Here is an 11,809-nt window from a genome sequence, read left to right as displayed (position 1 = left end):
TCTTTCCCTGCTACCGATGAGGACAAATTGTACATGTCAGCTTTAGCAAGGAATATGGAAAAAAGCAGCAAAGTGAGCACCACAGTGACAAGCTGCAGCTACCCTTTAGTGGAAGCGGGTGCGGCAGCATTAACCACTGCGATAAAGCAGCATGCACATAGATCAGGCCTAATTTGGGGCCCTAGAGTGATGCTGTGCATGCATGGTGTTTTCAGTTTCTTGTTGCTTTTAGGTGGATGGAAAAGGGCTTGTGTGTTTGTAAGGTGAACAACTTGTTTCCACTTGGGTAATCACCAGAGCTCTTACGTTCCATGAAGGAGATTCAACCTCCGTTTCTCTTCAGGTTTTTTTCTGTCATCTGTGGGAGGAGAAGGCAGGCATTAAGAAGGGAAGTTGCCTCAGCCTCTAACAGCGTAATGAAGACTCTCAGAAACCCTGGGAAGGGTACAGTGTCTAATGGCTCGCAATTTCTGGGTATGGTATAAAAATCTGTGGTTACAGTATGGAGGCTGTCATGAGAATTACTATTACTGCGTAGCACTCAGGAGTATTGGTCGTAAGCAAAGTGCTGGAAAGAAGCATGAGGTCTTGACATTTCAGTGGCTTAACAGTGACTGGGAAAACAGTTTGATTCACTTGTTACAGCTGATTTTCTAAGCGTAGCAGTGATGAAGGGAGATTACTATTCCTGCTATAATATCTTCCCAGTTTTGGTTTCTGTGAGGTATTTTATGTGCCCTGTTCACTGACGAGACAAACTGTAAGAGTCATTCCATGTAAAAATGATATAATGTTCTGTAAAAGCAAAACTACATTTGAGAAGGAGGTATCCATATGTAATAAACAATAACGAGGAAAAGTACTGACAGAAAAAGATGGGTTTATCTTTTGTATAAGAACAACAGAATATATTTAGGAAATAGGAAACTGAATAAAATTATTTAGGACTGAGCTTCCTGAGAGATGCCCTTCTGCAGTTGCACTCTACAGAGGTCTTTGTTTCCCTGTAAACACAAAGAAGCTGCTGACAGGTTCTTAGCTTCAGTGCTTGTTTTCCCATGCTTTAGTTCAGCCAAACCTAGATGCCTATACACAGCAAAGCCTGCCTTATTTTCTTTGGAATTAGAGGGGAAGAATCTATCTTCATGTGTATGTATGTGTGTACTACTTTGTATGAGGATGTATTGAATATTTATGGTGAGATGATAATGATATGAGTATGATATCTACCTAAGATCTTACATTTTAAATGCAAATGATGGATTGGGAACAAGGATTTTGAATATTTACTGATATGGATGTTTACTTAAATATATATATCAGAGCAAAACTTAGAAACGTATAGTAGTTTCTTTCCCTTGCTTACATTATAGCAAAAGGTGTTTCAGATTAGCAGCATTTTGGTCTAGAAGGTGACTTCCTTTTCAAGCTTTCCTGTAGTTTTCCACAGGTAAATGTCAGCCAGCAGAATTTCTGGTGATGAATTTGTAATGCCATTCATTAGCTTGGGACTCAAAGTGACCAAGTTGCAGCCTTTAAGAATTGTGCTGCTTTGCCAGTTTCTCCTTCAACTCTGAGTTGCGTAACCATCTTGAGACTTCATCTTGAGCAGTGTCAGAAAGCAGAGGTCGTTATCTGAATCAGGGTGTTCCTGGTTCGAAATAGAAGTATACTGTTTATATCCTAACATGTTTACCATACAGTTTATATCCTAACATGTTTACCATCTGACAGCTTCATATGCTCTCCCAGAAATGAATTAAAGACATTAGTTTAATTCCTATTGCACTGCTATCTGTATCACAGAAGTTACTATTGCAGTTGACTAGCTCAGCAGAAACAACAAGGATTGGCTGTTGCTTGTTTCTCAAACAGCTTTCTTCTCTCCAGGAGCTGAATCCCGTGTTTGCTAAAGTTGATTGAAAGTTTCCATTGGTTTCAGAGGACATTGTGTTCAAACTGCAGGATGATTCTTACAGCCAAGAACTGAGGCAATGTTATTTTTTAGTTATTTGGTTATTCAGCTATTCAGTTTACCTTTCCTCACAAGCTTTGCTGTTAGTACCTTTCTACACTTTATGCTTTCAATTCTCTCACCTCCTTTTAGATTGGGTCTCTTAGGTAAATTGCCTGAATATAAACTGTAATTGGCTTTGCAGGCTGGGCTTTGTTTGCTTATTTGCATGAATTTCCTTCAGAAACTGTGATCAGCACTGATCCGTTATTTGTTTATGTCCACAGGAATATATCACTCCAAGAAAAGGGCGAAGAGACATAAATGACCCATTTGTGTTCTATCAAAAGCATAGGTAGATTTAAGTTACACCAGAAACTGTGACTGGAAAGTGAGTCTGTTTCTGAGAGTCCACTGCTTCCTTTGTTTCCTTTCTAGCTTCACAGCAAATTTTTTGTTTTGTTTTGTTTTTTATGCGCTGCATAAATTTTCACCATGGGTTTCCTTCCCACCTGTTATTACCAGCCAGCCCACTGATCAGACACCAGGGTTGTGTTCTTGCTAAGTTTGTGGATTGTGTTGGAATCAGAAATCAAGTATGTGATAATGAATGTAATATGCTTTTAAGTGTTGTGATGTTTAGTGGGTAGATGTACATTATGAAGACCTTTCTTGTCTGCAATTTGTGATGAAGATGAATCATTCTTTGGGGAAAGGTTATAGTCATGTTGTAAATCACATTCTAAAAGTGAAAAAAAATAATCCAGCAGTGATAAGTAACTACCATCTGGAAATCTGAACTATGTAATTGTATTATGATTTGTCATCCACATAAGATAAGCTTTTGAGAATGTTTAAGTTGAAGGCGTAGGCACAGAGATATCCAAATGTGTTAACTACTTTAGGTAGTGAAGTTAAATGAAAGTAAAAAAAATATGTTCCATGGGAGGTGGAAAGATTCCTAGAACCAAGAAGATGCAATTCATTGCAGCACAGCTATATGGGAGTAGGTAGGCATTGGGAGTAGCTGTATAGTAGGTTTTACATTGTTTTAAAAAATAGGGCTCACTTTAATTATTTGACAGATGAAAATGAATTTACATCAAAAGAAGCCCCTCAAATTCTTTTTGTGATTTAACTTTGGTTGATGTGGCTCCAAGATGCAGCAAGGGATGCAGATGAACTGTGTATGGGATTGTCTAGCTTTGAGAAATATGTACTGCTGGAAATTGATCTCTTCTATGACTTGAATGAAGAAGAGAAATAGAGATTTCTGAGAAAAGGCATTGGAAGAAAACAAGAGAGGAAAGCCAGCTAAGAAATGGAAAAGCAGTGAAAAAAGCAAAATGCCTTTAGAAATAACTACTCTGAATCAACATCACATAAATTTCTGTTTCTGCCAGCTGCCCACTCACTTTCTCTTTTAATAGAAAGAATCATCTTGGGTCTGAAACAAGTAGTGTGGGGAGCCGTGTATTTACTAAGAAAGTGAGTTTCCTGTCTTAGTGGGTTTTAGCTCGCAACACTGACTGAGTAATGGATTTGATCTCTTTAGGGTGTATATAACATATCAAAATGGTAGAAGCAGCCTTTTTCGAAGGATGCTTCTCCAATATAGAAATGAAGCTTCAGTAATAGCTTTATTATTTCCTTTCTGAATGCATCAGTAATGAAACTTACTTCTTTAAGACCTCTTTTACAGGTATTCATTTAGTCTCACAATGGTTCTGTGAGGTAGACAGTAGTATAAGCTACATTTTGTAGACAAAAATCTGGAGCTCCAGCTAAGACAGTAAACTATTTGTCCCGTGCCTCTCAACAAGCCCCTGGAGTACAGCCATGGTTAGAACCTGGACAAACCTGGCACTTCGTCTTGCACTCATTGCTCCTAGACAAGCTGTCTGTCAACTGAGGTATGTCGAGGGACGGACAGAGACACACAGGAGACTTGCAGAGATGGTTTGTTTTCTGAAAAACTGCTTAGGTGACTAAAATCAAAGAGGTGTTTTACTGACATCTGTGATTTCTGTTCCTTTCTTTTTAGCTGGTGTTGCCAGAGTACTCTATCCATAGTCTTTTCTGCATAATGTTCTTGTGCGCTCAAGAGTGGCTCACACTGGGGTTAAACGTTCCTTTGCTTTTTTACCACTTCTGGAGGTAAGCCCATCTTTTATATGCTGACTGCTTGTTAGCCTTATTTGCCAACTCAGCACACATGCAGATTGTATGAACTATGAAGTGCAGTGATAGGAGGAGGGCTGAATATCTTTTGCCTAGAAGCTTTTGCCTATGAGCAGCTGAAACTTACGTTTCCAGAGAAAAAGTAAATATTTTTCATAAACATTTAGGATGGGTAAAGAAAACATAATAATATAAATGTGGCTTTCAGTTACTAACTTAGATAAATATTCCAAAGGGTGTCAGGTTGTACTCACCACAACTGAATGAAAACTTGGAAATGAAATACGCTGGAATCTGAAAGTGGAACTTGGTGAGGCTCTAAATACTTCACAGATAGGTAGCTGTAAGGCAGTTCATATCTGAACGGTCTTGGACCTATTCATTCAGCCCTAGCAAGGAAAGTTTTTCATTGGAGTTGTGAAATAGAGACTGGGCAGGTTGACAGAATTTTGCTTCTCGTCTTCTTTGGCAGCTTTATGCTATTTTTTTTGCAGTATAAAATAAGTTGTTTCTTGCTGTACAGTAGAGAATTTCTGTTCTGCAAGAGAGGTCTCTCTTAGAGACTCTTGGAGTAGGGATTGCAGTAGATGAAGAGCTGTTGTCTTCACCCTGCCCACGTGAAAAAGGGGGGAGTGTTTCCGCTCTGGATATCTGCTATGTGCTTATATTCGCTGAGGGGCTTTCAGAGTTGGTCCCGTAAGACCTGCTGTTGAGCAGCTTTAATGTTTTCTGGACAGGCATTGCAGCTGCTACTGCGGCATCCTCCTCTGCATTCTGGTGGAGGATCAGCCTTCTGTTGCCTCTGAAGATAACCAAGAGACATCAGTTTTGTGGTTGTCGGTCTGAAGTCTTCACTAGTTTTGCATTTCCACAATGTTTGTAAAAGCGCAGATGATTTTTGTCTGTCGGGGTCTCTTTGTGTTACAAAGATACATATGGCAGCAGATAGCTCCTGTTGTGAAGTAGCTTGAAGAATAATTCTGTAAAGAAGGAAAAAACATTATCTCAACTAGGAACTAAAAAGTAGTAGCTTTTGTATACTATTTTCTGCAAAAGGCTGGTAGTAATGCAGAGTCATATGATAAAGTGTATTATTCAGAAGTTAGAGTCACAGTCTAGTTCTCAGAAAGCTAAGTGGAGTAAAGCTACGAATGCTTTTCTCCCTATTGGTTGGGTGCAATAAAAATAATGTTTTTTGGTACTGTTGTACTAAGGTTTAACAACCAAAGTGTGACAATAATACTGGTTTTAAAATAAAAAAAAAATAATTGTATTTTATATCCAAGGTGAAAATGATCAGACTCTAAGTAATGATACCAGCCTTTGGAGAGAACTTTTGATTTTCTTTGTTTCCATGGTTCTCCATATGCTTTGCCCTAATTACTCCATAATTTCTGCTGTTTTAACCACAGGCAGGTTTGGGTTCATTGTGAAAGTTCTGCACAAAACCATGGGAAGATACTGTGTAATATCTTCATCCCAATGAAGATAATTAAGCAAGGTTTCACCTGTGTTCTCTGTAAAAGAATTTGCAGCGTTGTTAGAGATTGTAAGTGGATGTGACTAATATTGGAAAGGAGGAAGGGAGGAAGGCAAGGTTATTAAGAGAACATTTACTTTCAAAGTTCGCTGCTGGTCACTTGTATGGGGGTTTTATATCTATCTATCTGTCTATCTATCTATAAGCAATCCCAGCAATCTTCAGTGGTTACATTACTATTTCAAAACAACAGAAATGACAATATTTCATCTGATTCGTGCTGATCTTAAAGCAGTTCATTAACTTTGTTGAGGACTTCTTTTTTGGTTTGCTTTTGCTTTTTACTGCAACGTAACTGAGACAAAAGCTCCTTTGCCAAAAAAGTTCTTTAGTCAGGATTTTCTCAAACATCCAGCCATTGCTGAGAATGATTAGAAATTTCTCCTACGTAAGAAGAAAAACATTTTCCAATTAAAATTATTTGGATGATAAATTTTTGAGCAGTGCTACGCGTAGAAAACATTAGTGAGCCAGCTGTTATATTACTCCATATTGTCTTTTTTCCTCTTCAGAGTTGGAGGAACTGAGCTATCAGTTGGTTGAGACTGTCACCTTTCATCATGTCTGAAATCAGTTGTGTAGATGCAATTAAAGCCCAGTAATCCTTCCTCCATGCTATGATCACAAGCCGCCACATATTGTCACTCAGAATATGTAAGTTATTAGTGAGTAAGCCAGAAATATCTATATAAGAAGGGGGAATGTTTCAATCTGAAGAATCAATAGAACACAGACAGTCCACATTCATGAATTTCTTGGTTCTATAAGAACGTTCTGGTTAGGCTAGCATCCTGATTTTAACGCTGTCCGAAAGTAGAGGCTTGAAAAAGAGGAAAATTCCTCCTGTATCATGGAAGATGATTGTCTTCTGAGCTGGTGATCAGGAGGGTGTATATCTGCACATATTTAAAACAGAATGTTACAGAGTCATTCTAGATGTCTTCTCCTGCTCTTTCAGGTATTTTCGTTGCCCTGCAGATAGTTCAGAGCTAGCATATGATCCACCTGCAGTCATGAATGCAGATACTTTGAGTTACTGTCAAAAAGAGGCCTGGTGTAAGCTAGCTTTCTATCTCCTTTCCTTCTTCTACTATCTGTACTGGTAAGTCTGGTCATTTCACTAAGGAAATAGTAGCTGCTTTTCATTTGACATGTCAAATTGTATTTAGGAATGACTGGAACCAATTGGCTCATTTCCTTAGTCTTATAAAACTTACTTCTGATCTTGGTTCAGGGGAGCATGCCCACTTAGAGCAGCATGTGCGCATATCTGCTGACACCTCAGTGCAGAATATTAAGCGTTTTATCTAAGGCCTGACCCAGGCCCCAGGGCCAACCCAAGGTGAAAAGTTTTGCTCCTCTGCATAGTCTCTTAGAATGGGTGAAATAAAAAATGTTATGATAATGAAATTACATCAAATAAAAATTATAATGTTCTTATGATTCAAGAGAATCGTAAGAAAAATAATATGCCTACTGGTGTAGTGATGCTCAAGATGGTAAGTTAATGGGTAGGTAGACAGTAGGTAGGAACATGGAATGCACCATGTCTGTAGTCATTCCTACAGCCTCCCTTTCATTACAGGGTAAGCCTGTGTGTGGTCCAAACCCCTAATTTAAGTACATTCTTGAAGATATGTACCCCAGTTGTGTGTTGTCTCCCCTGCCCCTTTCAGCTGTCAGATGTCCTTAGTGCACAGTCACAAATGCCCAGTGCAAGAATATGTAAGGATCATATTTAAGGTAAGGCCTTGGCAGAATCCCTGTGCTTTTAGTCACCCCTGTAATCACACCATAAAACTACTTGACAACAAAGGTTAACACACTTTAAATGGAGGTGTTGTTTTACGATGCCTTTCTTCTACTCCTTCTTCCATAATGTATTTGCCTAGCATAGAGTGTCTCTTCAAGCCAGTCTTGCATGCAGTAATCCCTCTGTAAGGCAGGTTTGTATGCTAGTGGAAGAAGATAAATGTTATTTCTCCTTTGTTCACTGGTGCGTTATCTGTTCTGTTGTTCCCTGTATCTTGATGAGAAGTCATTGCTGCAGGTTGTTGTTTCTCAATATTACTTTTAAATATTATTGACAACAAAGTTTTCTGACCAAAGGTGTATGTGTATGTGCCTGTGTCTGCATACATAAGAGGGAAAGAAACTAGAAGGGCCCAGACTCACTGAAGCTGGTAGGTGCCTAACTCACACTGAGATGGATGGGGCATGAGAATCTGAGCCGGAGTTTAACATCCAGTAGCTTTGTGGGTTTGGGCTGAGCGCCTTTGCCTGCCAGTCCTTTTCACGGGGGCGAGAGTGAAAAGCATGGCAGTTGTGCTAGACAAGCTCTGTTGGTAGTGCAAGGAGAGATGGCAAGGCATGGCTGGAGAGAGAAGCATTTTTACCTCCACATTTTTGTGTTGGCTAAAAGACCCTGTCAAAGTCAGCTGTGTAGTGTGGTCTAGCATTTCTGCTGGGACTCTATTGCTGTGTAGCTTCCTCTGAGCCCTGCTTCTTTCATTCTAAAATGTGGCCATAAGCCAAAATCCGCTGCCTGGTGCTAAATAAAGTAGTATTAATTACATTCAATTTTCCTGTGCTTTCTTGGGTATTGTCAGAATTAGAATTGCAGTAAAATGGAGCCATGGCAATATACTGCGATTTCTTCGCTTTTCAGAGTTGCATTTAATATGTATGGATTCACTCCAGCTGGTGTCTGCATTTTATGTTTCTTCTACTGCATGGAGTTTTTTTCCAAAGGAAAAAAAATAATCCAGTTTCATGGGAAACCTTGCCTGCCCTGCTGAGAGTTGCTGGTTGAAGTTTTAAAGATCAAACACACTAAAGCAAAATGGTTTTGTTTCTTGACTGTTCAAATTCAGACATCAGACTGTACTTTAATAAGCTCAAACACAGCTTGTGGTGCAGTAGGATGTCGATAGTGAATTTGTTATTTCTTGAGTGCTTTTTGATACCCATCTTGAATACACCATAATTAAGATGCTTTAGAGAGATAGAAAGAATGCAAAGGAAAGCACAGGCCATTACAGTCAGACCTGAGGAACAGACAGTAAAGGGTTATAAAAATCAAAGTGCTCTGTGTGCTTCAAAAAGATACTTTCATATTGTGTCTTTCTTTTACATTCAGCATGATCTACACTTTGGTGAGCTCTTAACTGAAAGATCATCACTGGACTGAAAACAACAAAGGCTGGAGGTGCAAGGACGAGTGAACCAAGTGAAGCATGATTAAAAAAAAAGCAAAGAGGAAAACTTTGAACCCAAGAAGTAAATAGAGTACGTGAAGGAGAGAACCCAGCAAGAAGGAGCAGAGTACCATGGGAGAATTGCTGAGTTAACTGTGTTTATCTCCTGTTTCTCAATGTGTTGTGGTAAATGACTTTCAAAACCCAAACAAAACAAAACAAAAAAGCAACAAGGTGGGCCAAGTTAGACAACTATTCACCTCTCCAGGGATAATGCTGCTTGGTTTAGTGGATTCATTATAAACTATAGTCCCTACTGTCTTCCAGGGAGCAAAATTTCTTTTCTTAATGACTGTTCTGGACTGAGGAAGCAGAGGGCAACATCATCTTACACAGAAAGAACAGCTACACAACACATTCTGAAAATGAGCACCGACTGGAGTTCAGATAAGATGTGTGACTGTTCTGCAGGGATGTTCACATGACACTAACCAAACAGGGATGTCGGATCTTGTGGAATTGCTTCAGTGGTTTTTTTTCCCACCCATAACAACAACAAAAGAATTTGCAGTTGCAGTGTTCTGTTTTCTAATTGTACGCTATTTCTGTAGGTGAACATCCAGTATATTTCTGTACTTCATTTGTGATGCACCAATAACATACATTGATATGTATAAATACATTGGGTTTGACCTAGTCATGCCAAGCACTTATCAGCATAGTGTTCCTCTTACTGCAAAAAAAAAAAGGTAAAAGCTACAAATATTAAGGAGGATTGTAAAATACGTATTATATTAATGATAATGCTGGCTAACAAAGTACTGGGCCAGCTAATGATGGTCTGTAATTCTGTGTTGCAGCTTTATTTCTGCTGTCAAATTTAAGTTGAAACAAATATACAAAATGTTTTTGTCTTGTATGAGGTTCGTATTGAAAGATGTTCAATTTTTTATAATTTAAAAGTTTTTAAATTCTATCATATAAATCTCATTTAAATTCATATATATGGGCTGTATAACTTTATATATATGTATATACAAATACACATCTATATAAATACTAACAATCTATTTGTATTTTAGCTTAATCTGTTTGATTGACAGGTCAAAGACATCAAGTGTCTAGAACTGCTGCTAAATATATTTCAGTGCTGAACGTAGTGGACCAGGGCTGGTTCCCTCAAAGTCACTAAGGTATTTCAATGCAGCCACTGGTGCTCTGGCTCGTAGGCAAGCCTATAAGATCAAGACTAACACCAGTGCATGCACAGAGACCACTTGAATCTCGCATTGTGAATAGCTAATAAGGTACATTGCTACCAGAAATGCTGCAAAGAAGAGTGCAGAGAGGCCCATCTGTACCCCAGCTTGGTTACAGCTGGTCTTGTTAGCCATAGCTCATTGTTGACCCTGCCAGAATTGGTCTGGCTATTGAGAGCCAGTAGATTGTTCCTGTACCAAACTCTGAGGACTTTTTAGTCTGGGCACAGGACTTCAGCAAGAGCGATGCAGTCTCACATTCAGTACTGCCTCTGTGCTAACACGTCCTGTTTGAGAGCATGGGGCAGAAGCAGTGGCTGAATGGAGTCATCTCATGTCTGGCAAGGTCCAAACTGAGCTGGAGTTACTGCATGTGTACAGTGCCAAGACTCTTTCTGGTTTGATCTGGCTACGTTAACAAGATTAAATCCTGTTAGCCTCCAAAGCACAGTTGCTGCATGCAAACTGTCTGCTCCTGGACCATGCCAACTCTCAAATCATGCCTGGGCATTGCTTGGAAGAGTGCTAGCTGGCCTGCACAAAAATTGTACCAGGGGTCATTCTAACAATTTTAAATGATCAAGTTGTCCCAAGTACTGACATTCTTTAATGTACAAGTACAGACATAGCCAGTAAGGTCTTACTGGATGTAGTTTAACTTCTTACAACATAGCATTCCCAGTTCTGGGAGCACAAAACACATCTGCCAGATTAGGTTACTTGGGAAGCTAATTTGGGCTCTGATGGTTCATTAGTTTGAATTGCATACACTACAGAGGTGGCTAAACTGCTCTTGAAATCACACTGACCCTGCAATCAATACAGATGTATTCGCTTGGAGTGTGCTTGAGATAAGAAACTTTGCTGGGTCATTACAGAGCTCACTGATAAAGCTCTGGTGCCATGGTATAATTAACGCATAACCCATAAAAAGCTGACGATTGTCTGTAACTGAATTCCTTCTCTACATCCTAACTAAAGGTCTAGTTCTACAGAAGTATAGGAACTAGATTCACAAGAGCAAATCACAGTGAATAACTTCTAGGTATCTTGCTATCTCATAAAACTTCCAACTCTGAGCAGGTGACTGCATCTTTCCATGCATCTCCCAGGATGCACAGGAGGTGGAAAAAAATTTAATTCAGGTTTCCTATATTCCAGATACGTGCTTTAAACTCAGCTTCATCGAAAGGCCTGCCATTTTTTTGTGAGGCTGGATGGGTAAAAGTATGATCGTGTCTTGCCTGAAAATACACAATTTTCAAATCCTGAGATTTAGCCATGAGCTAGACTGCCAGCAGGTCAATTGCTTGCCTACAGAGCTGGGCAGAAGCTCTGTGAGTTTTTGTAACTGGCATTGGCATCTAATTCTTGGCTTTACACAAGAGGCACTTACATACATAGGTCTTCTGAATGTAGCTTCAGGTGACTTCAATGATGTAATGCTTGAATGGAAGTGCTAGGTCATTTAAAACAGGTTCTCTATTTCAGGCCACTTCATCAATATACTTCTCAATCTCCACTTGAAAGCAGAACAGTTTGTTTGATCCCACTACTGCTATACACAAGCGTTTCCAATACCTTACTGCTCTGGTACTAGAAAGTTTTTCCGCATTTCCAGAGTAAATTTATGCTTGGATAATTTATTCCACTTGCTTTTGAGCCACCATTAGCCTAA

General features: G+C 39.2%; 1 protein-coding gene across 1 annotated transcript in view; it reads left to right on the top strand.

Annotated features, from left to right (window-relative positions):
- Window positions 1–8,842, top strand: part of CNIH3 (cornichon family AMPA receptor auxiliary protein 3) — a 29,607-nt gene extending 20,765 nt beyond the window's left edge. Inside the window, exons 4-6 of the mRNA XM_009333698.1 lie at window positions 3,999–4,111; window positions 6,634–6,777; window positions 8,815–8,842. Of these exons, the coding sequence (XP_009331973.1) occupies window positions 3,999–4,111; window positions 6,634–6,777; window positions 8,815–8,842 (285 nt within the window). The remainder of the gene's footprint in view (window positions 1–3,998; window positions 4,112–6,633; window positions 6,778–8,814) is intronic.
- The last annotated feature ends 2,967 nt before the right edge of the window (window positions 8,843–11,809 follow it).

Source organism: Pygoscelis adeliae, unplaced genomic scaffold (genome assembly GCF_000699105.1).
Source record: "Pygoscelis adeliae isolate BGI_AS28 unplaced genomic scaffold, ASM69910v1 Scaffold1, whole genome shotgun sequence".
Taxonomy (NCBI): Eukaryota; Metazoa; Chordata; class Aves; order Sphenisciformes; family Spheniscidae; genus Pygoscelis; species Pygoscelis adeliae.
The sequence above is the reverse complement of the archived record's forward strand: the minus strand, read 5'-3'. Positions and strand labels throughout refer to the sequence as shown.